Source organism: Octopus sinensis, linkage group LG1 (assembly GCF_006345805.1).
Source record: "Octopus sinensis linkage group LG1, ASM634580v1, whole genome shotgun sequence".
Lineage (NCBI taxonomy): Eukaryota > Metazoa > Mollusca > Cephalopoda > Octopoda > Octopodidae > Octopus > Octopus sinensis.
This window is the reverse complement of record NC_042997.1, coordinates 143,100,509-143,122,823: the sequence shown is the minus strand read 5'-3', so window position 1 is coordinate 143,122,823 and position 22,315 is coordinate 143,100,509. Positions and strand designations below refer to the sequence as shown.

The 22,315-nt window shown below is 38.8% G+C and overlaps 1 protein-coding gene and 1 long non-coding RNA gene across 4 annotated transcripts in view; one reads left to right on the top strand and one right to left on the bottom strand.

Annotated features, from left to right (window-relative positions):
• Positions 1-354: 354 nt before the first annotated feature.
• Positions 355-12,555, top strand: LOC118764618. Its single transcript, XR_005000431.1, has 3 exons — positions 355-391; positions 2,595-2,689; positions 12,333-12,555. It is a non-coding gene; the product is annotated as an uncharacterized LOC118764618 (long non-coding RNA).
• The window catches only part of LOC115211685 (SUN domain-containing ossification factor), a 107,458-nt gene continuing 95,495 nt past the window's right edge, over positions 10,353-22,315 (bottom strand). For all 3 annotated transcript variants that reach the window (XM_036505519.1, XM_029780334.2, XM_036505512.1), the window contains exons 16-20: positions 17,405-17,516; positions 15,744-15,848; positions 13,994-14,234; positions 12,356-12,411; positions 10,353-11,274 (exon numbers count right to left, since the gene is read on the bottom strand). In XM_036505519.1, coding sequence (XP_036361412.1) covers positions 10,459-11,274; positions 12,356-12,411; positions 13,994-14,234; positions 15,744-15,848; positions 17,405-17,516 — 1,330 coding nt within the window. In that variant the 3' untranslated portion in view covers positions 10,353-10,458. The remainder of the gene's footprint in view (positions 11,275-12,355; positions 12,412-13,993; positions 14,235-15,743; positions 15,849-17,404; positions 17,517-22,315) is intronic.

Here is a 22,315-nt window from a genome sequence, read left to right as displayed (position 1 = left end):
ATAAATGGTCTTACTTAAGAACACAACTCACAGTTCACTCCAGGAATCAAATTCTCGACCTCATGACTGAGCCTGACACTCTAACCACTGAGCTATTCTTGGACAACGAATATGCAATATTCATCTTAATTTCATCCTGGAAAAAAGTTAATTGTCGGGAACTTCATTAATTCAAATACTATTGAACTATTAAATATCAGGTTGGGAGAAAGTTCTTGTTGCATTTTTAACATGATCACTTTAAGGGTACTTTTTCAATAAGCATTAATTTTATTAAAATTGCTTTTGTTTTTTTCTTTGCAAATTACTTATAACATTCTTTTACTTGTTTCAGTCATTTGACTGGAGCACTGCCTTTAGTTGAACAAATTGACCCAAGGACTTATTCTTTGTAAGCTTAGTACTTATTCTATTGGTCTGTTTTGCTGAACTGCTAAGTTACAGGGACATAAACACACCAACATCGGTTGTCAAGTGATGGTTGCACGATGAACACAGACATACAAACATATGCTCTTTTACCTGTTTCAGTCATTTTGACTGCGGCCATGCTGGAGCACCGCCTTTAGTCGAGCAAATCAACCCCGGGACTTATTCTATCGGTCTCTTTTGCCGAACTGCTAACTGACGGGGACGTAAACACACCAGCATCGGTTGTCAAGCAATGCTAGGGGGACAAACACACACATACATATATACGACAGGCTTCTTTCAGTTTCCGTCTACCAAATCCACTCACAAGGCATTGGTCGGCCTGGGGCTATAGCAGAAGACACTTACCCAAGATGCCACGCAGTGGGACTGAACCCGGAACCATATGGTTGGTTAGCAAGCTACTTGCCACATATAAAATATGATAGGCTTCTTTCAGTTTCCATCTACCAAATCTACTCACATGGCTTTGGTTGGCCCGTGGTTATAGTCCAAGGTGCCATGCAGTGGGACTAAACCCAGAACCATGTTGTTGGTAAGTAAGCTATTTACCACACAGCCATGCCTGCGCCCTTTATAGTAAAATTAGTATCTTAATTGTTTTAAAATGAGTTTAGATCAGACACTGCATGCTGTGTTAATTTAAGAGGGGTTCTTCAGCAATGGAACTGGCAAAAAATATTCATTCTGTCTTCGAAAACAAAGCTTTAAGTGTCAGGACATACTAATGATGGTTTGACCAATTTTGCTTGGCAAATTTTTCTCTTGCAGATACCCTGTAATTGTGGGTGACCAAGTTCTGTAATAACCATCTTCTGAAGGCAGTGAACTGGCAGAAACGTTAGCATGCCTGGTGAAATGCTTAGCGGTATTTCATCTGCCGCTATGTTCTGAGTTCAAATTCCGCTGAGGTCGACTTTGCCTTTCATCCTTTCGGGGTCAATTAAATAAGTACCAGTTACGCACTGGAGTTGATATAATCAACTTAATCCATTTGTCTCTCCTTGTTTGTCCTCTCTTTGTTTAACCCCTTGTGAGTAGTAAAGAAACAGGTATTTCGTCTGTCTTCACGTTCTGAGTTCAAATTCCACTGATGTTGACTTTGTCGTTGCATACTGGGGTCAATCTAATCAACTAGCCCCCTTCCCCAAAATTTTGGGCCTCGTGCCTAGAGTAGAAAAGAATATCCAACTTCTGAAAATCAGAACTGAAGAGAATCCAAAGCAAACTGCATAAGAATTAGCAAAACACTAATTCAAGTCACACTTGGATCATAAACACCTCCACGGACTACGAAAAGTGTCTAAATTTTGATAATCATCTGACTGCATTTTGGCTTAATCAAAAAGTTGCCCTCTCTCTGTTATTAAAGAGTAGATTTGCTTCTGAACCATTCCTGGATAGAATTATCACAAGTGATGAAAAGTAGGTTTTCCATAATCATATCCTAGGAGAGAAACAGTGGTTAACACCCAATGATAAAGGAGAATCTCTCCCCAAACCAGGACTACACCCAACAAATGTTATGCTCTATGTTTTGTGGGATATATAGGATGTCCATCGTGAAGTATTGAGCCAAACTGAAACAGGTGATGTGGAGATGCATTGTTGTTAGTAGGAAATATTGCAGAAATAACATTGACTGTAAAGGGGTTTTGCTCTTATATATGATAATGCAGGCCACACATTGTCCAAGTCTCTCAAGGAATGATTATCACACTAAATATGGCATTTGCTTCTTCCTTATTCTCATGACCATGATCCATCAAATACCATCTTTTCAGATCACTGGAACATTATTTTGAAGGAAGATAGTTTATTAGTTGTGAAGAGGTTAAAAATGATTTTTTGGCTTCGAAACCTGAAGAATTGTATGCTTGAAGGATGAACAATTTGCCACATAGACTGGATTATGTTATCAATAAAAGGAAATATCTTGGTTAAATCAATTAAAGCCAAAGACGCTTTTGTTTCTTTACCATCTTGAAATATGACAGGACTTTCCAACCTAATGTAGGTAACTTTTCATTTTTGAAGAATCACACATTGAAAATTGTGACCCTGTTTTCTACTACTTTGCAATTAATCAGATCTCTTTAACATTAAATTTAATTAAGGACCATCTGCATGGTAAAACTTAAAATGTTTATCTTGCAAACCAGATATGAATTCTAACATCAACATTATCAATCCTGTGTAATGTCTCAGAATTTTCCAAAAAAAATCAGAGCTAAGCTTCTCATTAAGAGTATTCAAGGTAAGAAGTTTCATGAAATTTAAAACTTTATATTCTGTAACATCTTTTAGTGTTTCAGATTTAACCCTTTAGCATTCAGATTATTCTGTCAAATGTAATGCTAATTAATCCTCATTGTTTTGATTTAATCATGCATCATCTTGTAGCTAAGACATTTTGATGATGTAATTGTATATTTTTAGAATGACATTGTAGGACAGGTGTGAGAAGCTAGATCTGGCCAATTTGAACATAAAACATTTTGGCCGGATATGGCTGGCTGAAATGCTAAAGGGTTAAAACATTATAATTACGTGAATTAATTAATTTTATAGGTTAATTAATGTTGTTTAGTGTGATCAAGTGCATAACAAAGAATTTGTAATATTGAAGATTAATTATTTTTTCCAGTTCGCTCCTGTTGAAGCAGTATCAGTACAGAAACTCACACATATATTGGTGTGTGTGTATATATATATATATATATATATATATATATATATATATATATATATGTATATATATATGATGGTGGGCTGACTATGAAGGAATGATAGTTGTTAGAGCTGTGAAATCCTGCATGCATTAATTTCAATCCTTCTTATTAATAATTTCATTGTTTCTTTTCAGGTAAACTGATATAATATTGTTCAAAAAAGACTTCAAAAGTAACTAGTTGCGACTTCTTGAAAATAGACAAAATTTGGGATAATGGTGTTGTACCTGCAGTAAAAGGGTGTAACCCCCAAGGATATTCATGCTGGTATGGTTGCTACATTAGGGGAGTATGCTCCAGCTTTACCAACAGTGCAAAAGCTGAATTTAGGAAGGGAAGGGAGTATTGAAGGTGACCCAAGTCTGAACATCCTGCGACTGCCACTACTGAAGAAAACATTGTGTTCAGCACATGGTGATGGATGACAGGCAACTGACTATAAATCAAATAGCCAATGCCATTAGCACATCCCATGTGGGAAGTTCTTGGCATGATGAAGGTTTCCGCTCCTGACATCTGACCAAAAGTGCACTAGGCTGATTAAATCACTGCAAAATCTGACATTGTTTGAGGCGGATCCAGCTGGCTTCCTTGAGCATTTCGTAACTCAGGATGAGTGTAGGCTTCGTCACTTTGAGTCAGACAAAAAGACAATCCATGCATTGGAAACATCCCTCCTTACCTGCTCCAATGAATGCCAAGGTTCTTTCATCTGAAGAGAAGGTGATGGTCTCAGTTTTTTTAAAGGCATTGTGTTTATTGAACTGGTTGATCATCCTCCCTATTCGGCTGGGAACCAGTATCACAGTGATGATCAATGACATCATACCTACTGTTGATGACATTTTTGACCAACAGGACGAAAGTTTCTTCACCAATGGGATCCAAGCACTGCAACACTGATGGAAGTGTGGACCACAAGGGGGACTATGTTGAAAAATAAATTTCATTTGGTCACATTCCATGAGAGTAAGCTTGGTTGGCCTGTGAACTTTTCAGCCAACCCATGTGTGTGTGTACATGATATGGGTGTTGAAAAGTTCCTGGCTTTGGGTAAAAGAAAATACAGGATGAACTTTTCAGCCAACCCACGTGTATGTGTACATGACGTGGGTGTTGAAAAGTTCCTGGCTTTGAGTAAAAGAAAATACAGGAGGATCAGATAATTAACTTATTCAATATATTCCTCTCTCAGATTCACACACACATTCCAGCAGTCCTTCAGTTTTTCTAAGCTCTGTAAAAGAACTCAGAAGGTTGGGCCTCCAACCAGGCTCTTCATGATACCCTTAAAGCCAGGAACTTTTCAGTACCCCCTTGTGTATATACACACATACATAAATCCTCATCAACGGAAGAGTCCAGTGTAATCCATGGGTAGGAGAGATGCAGCTGAAGTGTAGGTGTAGAAAATCCAAGAAAAATTTGTTGGGTTATGAGGTGGAGACAGGATCAACTTCGTACTTGCAGCATCTGTGGGCTTTGCAAATCACTGGCAGGACTTGAATGTCACATTTGATATAAGTATTGTGACTGACTAAGAAAGAGTAGGTTGTCAGATTCTCATACGTCAAGACCAATGGGAGAGTTCATCATACATAAGATTAGAAATGCAGAAAATGTTAATGATATTCTTATGCTTTAATAGAAGTGTTGCAATAGTCTGGCAGCTCATTTCCTTCGTATTTCTGCACTTATTATTTTACGATGTGGTTCAGGCTCTGCACTTTTACCCACCCTCCAATGATGTTTGAATTCATAGCATATAGAGTATATGGGTTTAATGTGAGACCGTCTACTGAGTTCTTAATTCCTTGGTAACACGTCCCAGTTGGCATGTTTATTATTTAACGTCCACATTTCCATGCTTGCATGGATCCGGCAGAATTTATTGAGGCAGATTTTCTACAACTGGATGCCTTTCCTGTCACCAACCCTCACCTGTTTCACATAGCTAAGCATGTTTTTCCCAGAAGATTGGAAGCTAACAACCACGCTTGCAAAATAATGTTCATTTACAACCATCATGTGATATCTAGACAAGGGCATGCACACATGTACAAAAGATACATTCATATGTACATACAAACACACACACAATTGGCTCCTTTCAGTTTCCATCTACCAAATCCATTCACAAGGCTTTGGTTAGCCCAGGGCTATAGTAGAAGACACTTACTCAAGGTGCTTCCCAGTGGAACTGAACCTAGTCCTCCTGGTTAGGGAGCAAGTTTCCTAAGAACTGTTAAATATATTCATCCTTTAAATTTCACTTACAAGGCATTGGTCAGCTCAAGTCTCTAAGATGTGGCCTTTTGGCCTTACTTGAGCCCAAACAAAAAAATTAATCCATCTATAGGTATAGGAGTGGCTGTGTGGCAAGAAGCTTGTGTCCCAACCACATGGTCCCGGGTTCAGTCTCACTGAACCGCACCTTGGGCAAGTGTCTTCTATAAGCTTGGACTGAGCAAAGCTTTGTGAGTGGATTTGATAGACGGGAACTGAAAAGAAGTCCATCGTATTTATATATATGTATGTATTTGTGTGTCTGTGTTTGTCTCCCCACCCACCATTGCTTGATAACCAATGTTGGTGTGTTTGCATCCCAGTAACTCTGCACAAGAGACTAGGTTCTGGGGTCGAATTCTTCAACTAAAGACAGTGCTCCAGCATGGCCACAGTCAAATGACTGAAACAAGTAAAAGAAGTGTCTGTCCACTATTCCTAGGAGGGTTGGTGGTAAATTATAGCAGGCTTCTGGATAAATACAAGTAATTTTAAATTATAGGACTGAAAAAAAACAAGCACTTCCTAAGAAGTATAGCATTTAAATACCTTTCAAATGCAGCCTGTTTTCAAAAGGGAAAGACAGAGACCATGAAACCCAACATGCAATTTGTCTGAAAGATGATCATGACAAGTATTTTTGATTACGGGTCTGTTTGGAGCTAAACAATATTCTTTAAAATGAGTGAAAAGATTGCATGTAAAGACATAAATATTCCATAAGGCTGTGACTTGAAGCATTTGTGTACTTAGCTCTTTGAGAACGATCTGTAACATTTACTTTTCTGTACTGGTTAGTTCTGCCAGAGTTCTTGTACAATATGTGAGATTTCATCTGACACTTCCTATGTCTTCTTTTTTCACAGACACCCTCCATTATCAGTGTTTACTCTATTTATTGCTTACACCAATGCAGCTCATCAACTGATGCTTTTAATGCCGAGTAACACTCATCTTCTGTTTTCTAACTTAAAATTCTGTCTCATACTTTTCTGTCTTTAATCCAACCATCTCAATCTTGGTCTGCCTACATCCACCAATAGTGATATCATTTCCACAATGGCTGTGCAAGCCAATCCAGTTCATAAAAATTATGAAAAGGGGTGGTGACAGTATGCACTCCCCTGCTGAAGTCTGTCACCCACTTAGAAAGGTTTCAACTCAGCACCATTTGGGCATTCGTATAAGGATTTCACGGCAACCAGAAGGTGCCCATTCATCCTGAACTCCTTAATTCTGAATTTCCTTCTTGCTTGTGTTTTTCCTGCAGTCATTCAACTGCATCCATCTCTTGAAAGGGCCTGCAAAGGTCAACAGTTCAAGAGGGGGGGGGGAAAAAAGCCTAATGATTAAAACTAGTGAAAGAAAAAGACAATCTATTGAGAAAATCTTGGAACTTGGAAAGGAGGGATATTGTGGTACTCCTGTCCTCCAGAGGACAAAGATTGGATATCCAAGAAAAGGTAAAATTAACCAACAAAAGTGCAGACATGACTGTGTGGTCCAAAAGCTTATTTTACAATCATGTGGTCTAGAGTTCAGTTCTACAGCATGCACTTTGGGCAAGTGTCTTCTACAATATTCCCAGGACAACCAAAGCTTTGTAAGTGGATTTCGGAGATGGAAATTGAAAGAAACTCATTGCATGCATGTGTATGTGCACCCAGGTCCTGACATCATTTGATGGTTGTAATGAGCATTAGTTATACAAGTCATGTTTATTTTCAGTCTTCCAAGGAAAAACTTGGAAGCAGGCGAAGGGTTGGCAACAGGAAGAGCATCCCAGGTGTAGAAAATGTGCCTCAATAAATTCCGTCTGACCCATACAAACATGGAAAAGTGAACATTAAATGATGATTTTGTAGGATGCAGCATGGCTAAATGGTTACTAAGTGTTTTACAATGCCTTAAGGTTGACACAAAGCCTTGCAAGTGAAACTGGGTCAAAGGAAACTGCAGAAGCCTGTTGAATGGATTGTAACTGTAATTCAAAAGTAAATCATGCTGTTTCTACCTGAGGATTACAGTCATGGTACACTTGTCAGTGGAATACTCAGCCACTTACGGGTTAATTCAATGAGCAGGTAGTCCAGGTGACCAAGCAACATTAAATGATGATGATTACTCATTTCAAGATAAGAATAAAATTCAGTCATAATCCAAATAAACTGTATTTGTTTTTTATGTGTGTGGTGGCTTTACTTGTTCCTGAATACCTCAAAGAACATAAACAAGATCAATATTTGCTTCAAGGTAACAGCAACCTAATTTATTACATCTTTTCTTCTCCATGCTTGAATGGGTTGGTTAAAGATTTACAGTATCTCACCAGCTTGTTACGGCATGTCATGGTTTTGAAGATTATGCCCTTCCTTTCATAACTCAACAGCACTGACTGGGAGCGTTAGCAGCTAGAGTACTCTAGTCCTGTCACAAACAGGACTAGAATACTCTATTGTTTCAATTTCTACTCAAGAGTTACTGCTCCACCTGTCTGTGCTGCAGCTTCCTTAGGGTGGTGCTGCTAGTACTGCTAGACACATTTTGTAACATTAACCACTTTACAGGGCAGACTCAATGTATTTTGGCATGCAAGAGCATCTAGCTGTAAAAACAACTGTTCCATTAATTAAACAATTTTAGTCATGCAAAAAATTGGATGTCAAATAGTAATATATAGGTTAGATGTTAAACAATTGTGTTTTTGCCTATCGTTATTGTGAAGGCATGTGGCTAAGTGGTTAGCGTAGTCAGCTCACAATCATCCAGTCATGAGTTCAATACTTGGCAGCACATTGTGTCCTTGAGCAAGGCACTTTATTTCACATTGCTCCAGTCCGCTCAGATGGCAAAAATAAGTAGGACTGGTAATTCAAAGGGCCAACCATATATTCTATGTCACACTGAATCTCCTTGAGAACTACATCAAGGGTTTGAGTGTCTGTGGAGTGTTCAGTCACTTACATGAATTTCATGGGCAGTCGGTCCTGTTGACTGGATCATTTGGATTCCTCATTGTTGTAACTAATGGAGTACCAGTTAATTGTCATTAACATTTATGTCTTCCTTTTCCACACTGGAATGGGTTGAACCTTTCCTATCACCAACTCATACATGTTATTTTTATTCTATTAGTTTTCACTGGAAACCAACAAACCCATTGAGTTTCAGGACATATTGTTTTCATTGAGATCTTTTGAGCAGTGACACAAGTCGTGAGCATGTAGCTGTGTGATAAGAAGCTTGCTTCCCAACCACATGGTTCAGGTTTTAGTCCTATTGTGTGGCACTTTGGGCAACCGTCTTCTACTATAGCCTCAGGTTGAGAAAAACCTTGTGAGTGAATTTGGTAAATGGAAACTGAAAGAAGCCCATCATATATATTCATGTGTGTGTATCTTTGTTTGTCCCCCCCTGCCATTGCTTGACAACCGATGTTGGTTTGTCTATGTCTCTGTAACTTAGCAGTTTGGCAAAAAAGACTGATAGAATAAGTACTAAGCTTACAAAGACTAATTCCTGGTTGGGGTCGATTTCTTTGACTAAAACCCCTTAAGGCAGTGCTCCAGCATGTCCACAGTCATGACTGAAATGTGTAAAAGCATAAAAAAACATGAAGGTAGGGGCATACAAAACTGTTGGTCCTTGAGTTTTCTACATGATCTTACAGCCAATAAATCATATATTCTTATTGAGTTCTACTCTTCTGTTTGTTCTGTTACACAGAGGCATGATCGTATGTTAAGTAGTTCACTTTGTAGCCACATGGTTTTGGGTTTTCCCCTGCTGTATGGCACGGCACAAGTTCTCTACTAAACTGATGACTTGTGAGTGAATTTGTAAGGCAAATTGTAACCCATGCTAGCATGGAAAACGGACGCTAAACGATGATGATGATGATGATATATATATATAGTGTCTGTAAAATCATGGTGGAGATTTCTAAACCATTTATTAATGTAACTGGTAACACTACATAATTCATACAGTTACATCAACAGTTTTGAAATCTCACCATTACTTTACAGATACACTGTGTGTGTGTGTGTGCAAGCACATGAATGTCGATGTTCTACAGCTTCATTTAAGCAAAATAACGATATGTGTACATTCCTTGTTGATATGACTGATCATTCTGCATTTTTAAAGACCTGTGGAATAAAAAAAAAAGCCTGTTTGACACACAGGTAAATGTTGATGACAGGAATAGCACCTGGCTGGGAATTCCTGCTTCAAAAGTGTTCTTGTCCAACCTAACCTAGTATGAGAGAAATAGACATTAAATTCACAAAATATATACATAGGTATGTGTGTATTTTTATATCTTTCATCATCATCGTTTAGCATCCACCTTCAATGCTGGCATGGGTTGGATGGTTTAACAGGAGCTGACCAGGCAGAAGACTTCTGTGTCTGTTTTGGGTATGGTTTTTACAGCCGAATGCCTTTCCTAACACCAACCACCCAGCAGTGAGTGGTTGGCGTTACAAAGGGCACATACATACCTACATAGCTGCTATACAGTTTCCATCACAAGGCATTGGGTCAACACAAGATGATAAAAGACACTTTCCCGAGCTATCACAGTCATTCTTATTGCTAACCAGCTGACCATGGAGTAATAGTGACAATGCATACACACATGTATAAAAAGAGGTACGGAAACTGAAGATGATGGAAGACCACACACACACACACACACACACACACACATAGATATAAGAATTTTACTGGACCAGAAGATGAGATTTGATCCCATAAATCCAGACAACAAAAGCTGAAAACTTTGGAGTGTTTTGTAATAAGGTGAATCATGTTTTTAGCATTCACCTTGAATTTAAAAAAATAATTTATTAAAGTTAATCTTAATAGAAAGCAATAAGAAAAAGGTTAAAAAAAAACTGAAACAGCAGAGAGCAAATTTTAATGTTTATGTATTGAGTAATAATAATAATAGTGTTTAGTAGAAATAGTAAACCCCATGGGAGTCTGGGAACAGAGTCACACTTCAGAACTTTCTGAAGCCGTCACACGGAACTTGAGTGCGGCATCGATTAACATTCTTTCTTTCTGAAGAATTTTTTTGTCCAACGTCTAAAGATCTGTATTTGTTTCTGAATGTAGTGGAATGTGTTCCCGTTACTGTTTTAACCAGCCCAGTACTGCCAGCAACTATAGGATCTGAAAGGCTGGACGACTGTTTGATAGGATATGTTATCAAGTTTGTTCTCAGTAAACTGTTTGTGCTGTTGAAGATTTGACATTGTTCTGCTGATGGTGTTGCCGGCACCGAAGCAGGCAAAGAAGAAGAGAAAGACTTTGGGATTGAACACATGAGTGGAACTTTTGAAGTAGAAGAAGGGAGAGAAAAAGATGTTTGTGTGGATGGAAGAGGTGTAGAATGATTTGAGAGATGAGTAGAACAACACAATGCTGTCGCAGAGTTTTCACTTGTATATAAGTCTGGATCACTCTTACTGCATGAAATGCGAATATTTGTATCATGACTGCACTCTTTTACTCTTGCAATACTATACGCACCAGTATTATTATTACTACTACTACTATTACTACTACACACACTGCCAACCGAAGTCCCCGATTCCCCTTCCACACGTTCCCTAATTTGTTTGTAATGTATAACTTCTCTGGCAGGAGAACTGCTGCTTTCTACTGGTTGCCCCATGAATAACAGTCCAGCGCTATTCAGTTGAGTCGTTGAAACACTCTTCTCTTTAGGAAGACCTTCCTTACTACTACTACTCATTTTTAAATCAACTGATCGGTTTTTCTTTTTCTTCCGTTTTTTGTTGCCTTCTTTCGTCTGCGAGAAAAAGAATGAAAAAAAAACAAAAGAGAAAAATGAATTTCATTATCACAATCAACACCTCAACCACCAACTATTCAAAATATTCTTTTTCTAACTCTTTTGCATTTAAACCAGCCCATATCCAGCCAAAATATTTTACTAGTTTTATGTTCAAACTGACTAGATCTGGTCTCTCACACTAACTCTACCCTGTCATTGTAAAAATAAATTATTACATCAAAATCTCAAAGACATAAGATAATGTATGATTAATTCAAAACAATGTGAACAAAAAAAAATTGCATTTGAGAGAGTAATTAAAATGCTAAAGAGTTAAATACTTTTCTTAATCACCCCCATAGCTCCAAACCCAGTATCGTGGGAAAACTAAATTGTTGGGCTATTTGACTCAAGCAACAAAAATACTCAGCTGTGTGGTTAAGAAGCTCACTTAAATAACTACAAGTTACATTCATTGAATGTTCCAGTAATTATTTGAAACAACCTTTCTGAAATATGTTGGTTAAGCAGGCATTCTATATATGCCTTTTTTTATGACCATCTTCTTTTGATTGTTGTTTGTTTAGCCCTAAGTCAACCACGATCCAGTAGGATCAGTTACAACCATGTCTGTTTTTTTCCATCTAGGAAATGGAACTACTTATTTCCAACGAGTCCTTTTTTGTAATTGTAATTTGGGTGAGATTTGGTAGCTATTTCTAGCCGAGGCAAGTTCTTTTTATGGAAGACTGGCAGTTGTTCATGCATGCAAACCACCTCCCTTCATACTACCAATTGTTGTCCAAGGAAAAGGCTGTGCTTCAAGGCCAATACAGCTTGCTGCCAGTGTTGGTACAGGTGTTACTATCAGAATACAAAGGACTAGAACAGGTAACTCATCCAACACTAATACACCAATTTGCTATCCTGGAACGGGTCAATTCATGCTCAGATTTAATGTTACAGTTGTACTGAGCATGTTACTTTGAAAAAGACTCCTTCGCTTACATTTTATGGCAATAAAGTATGTGTTACTCTAATTTAAACATTTTATTTATTTTAAATATTTCTAGTTTTATAAAAAAAGACAACTTACCTGACCAAGCAAGAAAGGTGTAGTAGGTTCCACAATATGTACAGCTTTTGAATGAACTGCAATGAAAGGATAACAACAGGTTGAGCTAAAATAATTGTTTACAAACCATAGGAAATGAATAAAATGTCTTAAGTGAATGGCCTTGACAGTTTTTGATTTGGTTTGCAAGATTCTTTATGTAAACTTTGTTGTATCTCGGGAGTGTCATTCTACCAATAATAAACACATGCACACTTCTTTATTTGTTTATTGGTTAACCATTTAACTATTTGATTAATTGTTTGATCAATCAATCAACTAAGTTTGCGGGCATGTCATTGGTGAGATGGTGAATGGTGACGAAAAAACTGACAAATCTAGCTGACTGATTGAATGACCGAACAATTTATCAAATTGATTAGTTAATAGGCTATATGGTAAACTAAATAATAAATAAAATAATGAAGTGAAATAGAATCAGTGTGTGTGTGCAAGATGCAACAAAATAACAGTTGTCTGGTACTTAGTTTAGTTAATGGTACTTTTAACTAAATAACGTCTTCATCAGATACACACTATAGTTTTTGGAGGTTTATCCACATGACTCTGGCTCTTAGAAATTTAAAATTTGGAAATTCTAATGAAACAACAACAAAAATTCCTGCAGAGACATTTGCAATAAGACTAATAAATTATTTGCGTTTTGCAACATTACTACAAAAATACTAATCTTATTTGAATTTTTGATTTAAAAAAAACCATCATTAAGGTCTAGTTCAGACATGGACAACTTATTTTCCTCTTGAGAAGCAGGTTGCATGAGACAGTTCATCATCAGGCAGGTCACACAATTAAAACATTCAAGGAAAATTGGCAGATATGCCATTCAGAAAGCAATGCACCCCATAGTTTGCCCATCACTGGTCTAGGTCATGTGTCTGTTTATTTTATAAACAATTAAAGAGAAATTCCAGTTCTAATATTTACAAGAGACAGAAATGCTAATCCCTGACTTGGTTTATAGAATATAAATCATGTGATCAACCAGATTATAGAATATTGTTATACATCGCTGGTCACAATGCGCTTTGCACTGTTTTAGTTTCCGAACGATGTCACCCCACTGATTGGAAGGCTACTCTGTCACAGGGTCACCCATTTACAGCTGAGCTTCAAAGTTTACTTTCCTAAGACAATACTACTAAAATAGGTCAGAATAATTTAAGACAATGGTTCCCATACTTTTTCAGGCTGCTACCCTCTCAGCAACCAGGCCACAGCCCTAGCCCCTACCACCACCACCCGCTTTCTGAAGCTAATTCAAAACTGTATGTCCCAAATAAAACTTAACCTAATTAACCCTTTATTTTGTTTGCTTTTACATCCACCGACCCTTTTTGGCCACCTCATTCATTGTTGCCCTACTTTAATGCCCCTCACTGGATTTTTCCACCCCACCAATGGAAGTGGGGGTGGCAGTACTGACCATTTTAACCTCTGGTTTAAGATTATATTTATCTTATTTAGGAAATCTTTAGGAAAAATTCTATAATCATTCAATGAAATAATGTCGTTACCCCACTTGTAAATAAACTACAAATATTGTTGAGTTAAAAAGGATTCCCTGTTCTGTAGAGTAAAAACCTTAAATGAACTTACTGAGGTCATCTGCACTTTTTTGTCGAACCACTTCACAATGGCTTACGGAAGACTGTTTAACATTAGATTCTGAATTACGTCTTCGATTAGGAGAAAAATGTTGGGTCTGAAGGAGATCATCTAAAACCTTCGCCACCAGATTAGGTGGTAAAGAGGGCTGTCTTTTTCTAAGGCAGACGACAAATATTAAGGCAAGGATAAATACTTCAATTGATGCCCACAACACTTGGCGATCTGTTAGCTGTAAAAAGAAAAGAAAGAAAAAACAGTAAAAAACTGGTCACATGACAATGTTTAGGATATAATTTTTTCCAGCTGCAGTTAATATCAGATAATGGAGGAAGCACTCCGTCGGTTACGACGATGAGGGTTCCGGTTGATCCGAATCAACGGAACAGCCTGCTCGTGAAATTAACGTGTAAGTGGCTGAGCACTCCACAGACACGTGCACCCTTAACGTAGTTCTCGGGGATATTCAGCATGACACAGAGAGTGACAAGGCCGGCCCCTTGAAATGCAGGTACAACAGAAACAGGAAGTAAGAGTGAGAGAAAGTTGTGGTGAAAGAGTACAGCAGGGATCACCACCATCCCCTGCCGGAGCCTCGTGGATCTTTTAGGTGTTTTCGCTCAATAAACACTCACAACGCCCGGTCTGGGAATTGAAACTGCGATCCTATGACCGCGAGTCCGCTGCCCTAACCACTGGGCCATTGCGCCTCCACTATCAGATAATACTACATAGGGACAGTAATTATAATTTCATTTTATTCAAAGTAATTAGTTGAAGACTAACTTTAAAAAAAATATTTATTAAATTAATACAAGTTTCTCATTCATTATATTTGCCAAAAAATATGTTATTAATGGCGACCTCATTAGTACTGATGCCATGAAACACACAACCAGAAGACTCTGTAAAGTGAATGGGTTAGGAAGGACAGGCAGCTATAGAAACCATGCCAAAGTAGGTGTTGGAATACAATGCAGTCTTAGGACCCGTCAGTTCCTGTTAATCTGTCCAATGCCAGCATGGAAAATGGATGTTAAAGATGGTACCCCATAGTACCAACAGAGGCGAAAATACATTTACAGTGACAAAGGAAGCATCCAGTCCACACTGTAACATGGTTGGCATTTGAAAGGGCATCCAGCTGTAAAAATCATGCCAAAACTAACTTCGCCTGTACTAGTGCCATGTAAAAAGCACTGAGTCCACTCTACGGACTGGTTGGTATTAGGAAGGGCATCCAGCCGTAAAATCCCTGTCAAAACAGACACAGTAGCCTAGGGTATTTTTACTACCTGGCCAGCTCCTGTCATCCGTCCTACCCATGCATATACATAGATGGATGTTAAACGATGATGATGGAAGGGAAATAAAACCAATAAGAGTTATCTCCCTTGGAAGCTAGAATTGTACAGAGAGAAAGAAAGAAAGATATGGAGATGGAGGTTCTGCCATTTGCATTATTATACCTTGATCAAGGTTGCTAATGCATGAATCCTGCATCTATGTCTTCCCTCTCTATGTTTATCTAAGTGAAAGGCTGCCAACTTGAGTCAAAAAACACGGTACTACTGTTCTCACAGGTGGTGTTGATATATAAAACAGATGTTGCAAGGCTTTTTGCCTGACCATCTTAGCAGTAGTTCAGCCAATCCACCACCCTGGATTGGTAGGATCACAGCAGGTAACTCTGATTTGTTAATTAAAATATAAAAGAATATCAAATAGTAAAAAAAATTACCTGTCTTGTTAAATTATCCATGTTTTCAGTGAGCTGAGAAACTGCCAGTGTCAAGTTGTCTAGTCTAGATTCCAAGATTGTGAGATGTATTTCATGCTTCTGAACCTGAATATAAAAACATTTACAAATGGTAAACAGTTAAGAGGTATAATATAAAATAAGGCAGCAAGCTGGCAGAAACGTTAGCACACCAGGCGAAATGCCTAGTGGTATTTGGCCTGCCTTTACATTCTGAGTTCAAATTCCACGGAGGTTGACTTTGTCTTTCATCCTTTCAGGGTTGATTAAATAAGTACCAGTTACGCACAGGGATCAATGTAATCGACTTAATCCCTTTGTCTGTCCCCTCTATGTTTAGCCCCCTGTGGGCAATAAAGAAAGAAATATAAAACTAGCTATTTTGACCCATACTTCGTTCAGGTTTTGGTGGTGGTGTTGTCTCCTTTTCCCTCCTTTTGTTTGTCTTCTTTGCCTGGTTCTTCTTATTGCCCTCTTCTTTACCCCCCTTTCCAACATCCCCCAAATTTTTACACCCACAATTAAAGATAACCGCCTCTAGCCCCTGCAGCAACACGAAAAGCCACCATTATTCAAACAGTGCAACCTGTCTATCCCATAAAACTCAATTTTTCCCATATTCCTCACCATGGCAACCAAACGGTAGCCCCAGCGACTTGCAACCCTCCTCACACCATTGCCCACCCCATTTTACGCCCCAGTGTAAATTTTGGCGCCAATCCGACCCCATCTACCACCCCTTAAACCGTTTCCATCCCAAAATGAGACAAATAACCAAGAAATCAAACAACTTTTTCGCATTTCAGCTTTATAGATATTGATAAGTATTAATTTTATAACATAATATAAGAAGATTTAGAAATGACAGATGGTTAAATGGTATACATATAGCAACTGATTTTAATTTTTTAACATGCCAATAATTCATTATCGTCATTGTTTAACATCCATTTTCCATATTGGCATGGGTTGGATGGTTTGACTGAGGTCTGGAAAGCCAGCAGCGAGCCCTGGTGTATTCTTTCATCACACCTTTCTCTCACTCTTTCTTCCTGTTTCTATTGTACCTGTATTCCAAAGGGCCAGCCTTGTCAGACTCTGTGTCATGCTGAACCCCGCCAACCCACCCCGAGAACTACGCTAAGTGTACAAGTGCTTGTGGCGTGCTCAGCCACTTGCATGTTAATTTCATGAGCAGGCTGTTCCATTGATCGTATCAACTGGAACCCTCGTTGTTGTAACCGATGGAGTGCCATGATATATATGCACACACACACACATATTTGTATGTGTAAGTACATGCATGTATATTTAAACCTTTATCTAGACATCAGACAATGATTCTAAGAGAGTATCAGCATCATACTAGTGAGGTTGCTTGTTTCCAGTCTTCCATGTAAAACATGTCTTGCTACAGGAAAATATTACTTGGCTTGGAAACAAATGGGACTTGGTTACAGAAAGGGCATGTGGCTGCAGAAAAATCTGTTTTAACAAATCCTGCCTGACCCATGCAAGCACAGAACAGCAGACGTTAAATGATGATGATGACTGGAATTGTTCAATAATTAACAATCAAACAAATTATTTAATGGATAATCAATGATGATGTTTCAAAAAAAAATCTGAAAAATGGTACCAACCGTTTCCTGAGTCTTTTTTGTTACATTTCCAAGACGTGCCACTGTTTTGTTTAGAAAATGCATCATTTCTTCTGACTGTTTGCGATATCGTTGACTCAACTCATCCAGAAATCTGCCAGAGAGAAAAGTTTACAGTTTAATAAAAAGTCAGGGTATTTCACTTCTAACCAAAAGGTTTAATTGACAGTCCTTAATGTTACCAATGTTCAGCAACTGACCATTCTTTACCACCAAATAAATTCCCCAAAATATTAGTCACAGGAATGGCTTTGTGGTCAAGAAGCTCACTTTGCAACAATGTGGCTTTGGGTGCAGTCTCACTGCATGGCACCTTGGGCAAGTGATTCCCTACAGTAGCCCTGAGTTGACCAAAGCCTTATGAGTGAATGTAATAGATATATAGTGTCTGGAAACCAGTTGCATATATATACATATATACATATATACATACATTGTGTGTGTGTGTACCCCACACAGCTATTGTTGATTCATTTACATCTCCATAACTTAGCGGTTCAGCAAAGAAACCGATAGAATAAGTACCAGACTTAAAAAATAAGTACTGGGGGCGATTTCTTCAACTCAATCAGTGGGTCTCAACCAGGGTCCAATATGGCCCCAGAGGGTCCATATAAAATTTTTGGGTGTCCATGCAACAAAATAGTAAATGGGACATCTACAATAGTATTTTAAGGGCCCCTAAAAAGATTCCACTTCAGATGTATGTATTGCAAGAAACAGCTCAGTTCCTTTCTTTAACATTTTATATAGTTCAATCTACACAAGTGAATGTGTGAAAAAGAAAAAAAAAACATTGAATGGTTATTGCGGGGGGGGGGGGGGGTCCACCAAAAATAAAATAAAATAATCAAAGGGGTTTCATCATCATCATCATCATCGTTTAACGTCCGTTTTCCGCGCTAGCACGGGTTGGACGGTTTCGACCGGGGTCTGGAGAGCTCGGGACTGCCCCAGGCTCCAGTCTAGTCTGGCAGTGTTTCTACAGCTGGATGCCCTTCCTAACGCCAACCACTCCGCGAGTGTAGTGGGTGTTTTTTACGTGCCACCTGCACAGGTGCCAGAGGGGTCTGGCATCGGCCACGTTCGGATGGTGCTTTTTTTATGGGGGGGGGTGCAGAAATATAGGGGAGCACCAGCGGGAGGGGTGGTTCAGAGGACAGGTTCTAGGCAAGTAGAACGTAGGATATCGAGAGAGGAGTAATGCATGGTGAAATAGCGTATTGAAGAGGGGGGTTCAAAGAGTAGACACCTATAATGGTGGTGGTGGGGGTGCAGAAATATAGGGGAGCACCAGCGGGAGGGGTGGTTCAGAGGACAGGTTCTAGGCAAGTAGAACGTAGGATATCGAGAGAGGGGTAATGCATGGTGAAATAGCGTATTGAAGAGGGGGGTTCAAAGAGTAGACACCTATAATGGTGGGAGAAACGACATCCGGTATAGTTGGAGCAAAATAGAGATATCCGGTATTGGTGGTGGGGGTGGGTAGGGCGGGAGCGCCGCGAAGAACCGGCAGCCAATTTCTAATCAGCCCTGTAAGGGAGATAGATCTTAAATATCTATAACGATAACTAGTGAATTATACAGAATATGCAAAAACGAGGCGAGGCTGAAATAGTAAACAGAGTGGCGACTAGGGGGATCAGAATAATAATAATTAATAAATAATAATAATAAATAGAGATACGGATGAATTAAAGTTCAAAGATTTCTTATCTTGGGATCACTTCGTTTACGGACAGACTTGGCAAAAGGAATTCGGAATCAAGAGTGAGGCAGGTTACTAGCTTAAGTATGCATAGCCATGTCGAGGAGTAGGAAGAGGAGTCCAGACAGACAATGTAAAAAGAGGGGGAGAGAAACCCCGCGAAGAACCGGCAGCCAATTTCTAATCAGCCCTGTAAGGGAGATAGATCTTAAATATCTATAACGATAACTAGTGAATTATACAGAATATGCAAAAACGAGGCGAGGCTGAAATAGTAAACAGAGTGGCGACTAGGGGGATCAGAATAATAATAATTAATAAATAATAATAATAAATAGAGATACGGATGAATTAAAGTTCAAAGATTTCTTATCTTGGGATCACTTCGTTTACAGACAGACTTGGCAAAAGGAATTCGGAATCAAGAGTGAGGCAGGTTACTAGCTTAAGTATGCATAGCCATGTCGAGGAGTAGGAAGAGGAGTCCAGACAGACAATGTAAAAAGAGGGGGAGAGAAACCCCGTGAAGAACCGGCAGCCAATTTCTAATCAGCCCTGTAAGGGAGATAGATCTTAAATATCTATAACGATAACTAGTGAATTATACAGAATATGCAAAAACGAGGCGAGGCTGAAATAGTAAACAGAGTGGCGACTAGGGGGATCAGAATAATAATAATTAATAAATAATAATAATAAATAGAGATACGGATGAATTAAAGTTCAAAGATTTCTTATCTTGGGATCACTTCGTTTACGGACAGACTTGGCAAAAGGAATTCGGAATCAAGAGTGAGGCAGGTTACTAGCTTAAGTATGCATAGCCATGTCGAGGAGTAGGAAGAGGAGTCCAGACAGACAATGTAAAAAGAGGGGGAGAGAAACCCCGCGAAGAACCGGCAGCCAATTTCTAATCAGCCCTGTAAGGGAGATAGATCTTAAATATCTATAACGATAACTAGTGAATTATACAGAATATGCAAAAACGAGGCGAGGCTGAAATAGTAAACAGAGTGGCGACTAGGGGGATCAGAATAATAATAATTAATAAATAATAATAATAATAGAGATACGGATGAATTAAAGTTCAAAGATTTCTTATCTTGGGATCACTTCGTTTACGGACAGACTTGGCAAAAGGAATTCGGAATCAAGAGTGAGGCAGGTTACTAGCTTAAGTATGCATAGCCATGTCGAGGAGTAGGAGAGGAGTCCAGACAGACAATGTAAAAAGAGGGGGGGGGGGCCCGCGAAGAACCGGCAGCCAATTTCTAATCAGCCCTGTAAGGGAGATAGATCTTAAATATCTATAACGATAACTAGTGAATTATACAGAATATGCAAAAACGAGGCGAGGCTGAAATAGTAAACAGAGTGGCGACTAGGGGGATCAGAATAATAATAATTAATAAATAATAATAATAATAGAGATACGGATGAATTAAAGTTCAAAGATTTCTTATCTTGGGATCACTTCGTTTACGGACAGACTTGGCAAAAGGAATTCGGAATCAAGAGTGAGGCAGGTTACTAGCTTAAGTATGCATAGCCATGTCGAGGAGTAGGAAGAGGAGTCCAGACAGACAATGTAAAAAGAGGGGGGGGGGCCCGCGAAGAACCGGCAGCCAATTTCTAATCAGCCCTGTAAGGGAGATAGATCTTAATATCTATAACGATAACTAGTGAATTATACAGAATATGCAAAAACGAGGCGAGGCTGAAATAGTAAACAGAGTGGCGACTAGGGGGATCAGAATAATAATAATTAATAAATAATAATAATAAATAGAGATACGGATGAATTAAAGTTCAAAGATTTCTTATCTTGGGATCACTTCGTTTACAGACAGACTTGGCAAAAGGAATTCGGAATCAAGAGTGAGGCAGGTTACTAGCTTAAGTATGCATAGCCATGTCGAGGAGTAGGAAGAGGAGTCCAGACAGACAATGTAAAAAGAGGGGGAGAGAAACCCCGTGAAGAACCGGCAGCCAATTTCTAATCAGCCCTGTAAGGGAGATAGATCTTAAATATCTATAACGATAACTAGTGAATTATACAGAATATGCAAAAACGAGGCGAGGCTGAAATAGTAAACAGAGTGGCGACTAGGGGTATCAGAATAATAATAATTAATAAATAATAATAATAAATAGAGATATGGATGAATTAAAGTTCAAAGATTTCTTATCTTGGGATCACTTCGTTTACGGACAGACTTGGCAAAAGGAATTCGGAATCAAGAGTGAGGTAGGTTACTAGCTTAAGTATGCATAGCCATGTCGAGGAGTAAGAGGAGTCCAGACAGACAATGTAAAAAGAGGGGGAGAGAAACCCCGCGAAGAACCGGCAGCCAATTTCTAATCAGCCCTGTAAGGGAGATAGATCTTAAATATCTATAACGATAACTAGTGAATTATACAGAATATGCAAAAACGAGGCGAGGCTGAAATAGTAAACAGAGTGGCGACTAGGGGGATCAGAATAATAATAAATAGAGATACGGATGAATTAAAGTTCAAAGATTTCTTATCTTGGGATCACTTCGTTTACGGACAGACTTGGCAAAAGGAATTCGGAATCAAGAGTGAGGCAGGTTACTAGCTTAAGTATGCATAGCCATGTCGAGGAGTAGGAAGAGGAGTCCAGACAGACAATGTAAAAAGAGGGGGGGGGGCCCGCGAAGAACCGGCAGCCAATTTCTAATCAGCCCTGTAAGGGAGATAGATCTTAAATATCTATAACGATAACTAGTGAATTATACAGAATATGCAAAAACGAGGCGAGGCTGAAATAGTAAACAGAGTGGCGACTAGGGGGATCAGAATAATAATAATTAATAAATAATAATAATAAATAGAGATACGGATGAATTAAAGTTCAAAGATTTCTTATCTTGGGATCACTTCGTTTACGGACAGACTTGGCAAAAGGAATTCGGAATCAAGAGTGAGGCAGGTTACTAGCTTAAGTATGCATAGCCATGTCGAGGAGTAGGAAGAGGAGTCCAGACAGACAATGTAAAAAGAGGGGGGGGGGCCCGCGAAGAACCGGCAGCCAATTTCTAATCAGCCCTGTAAGGGAGATAGATCTTAAATATCTATAACGATAACTTAAAAAATAGTTGATAGCCCCTGAACTAAATCATTTCAACATGGTGCCCTAGCATGGCCACAGGCCAATGACT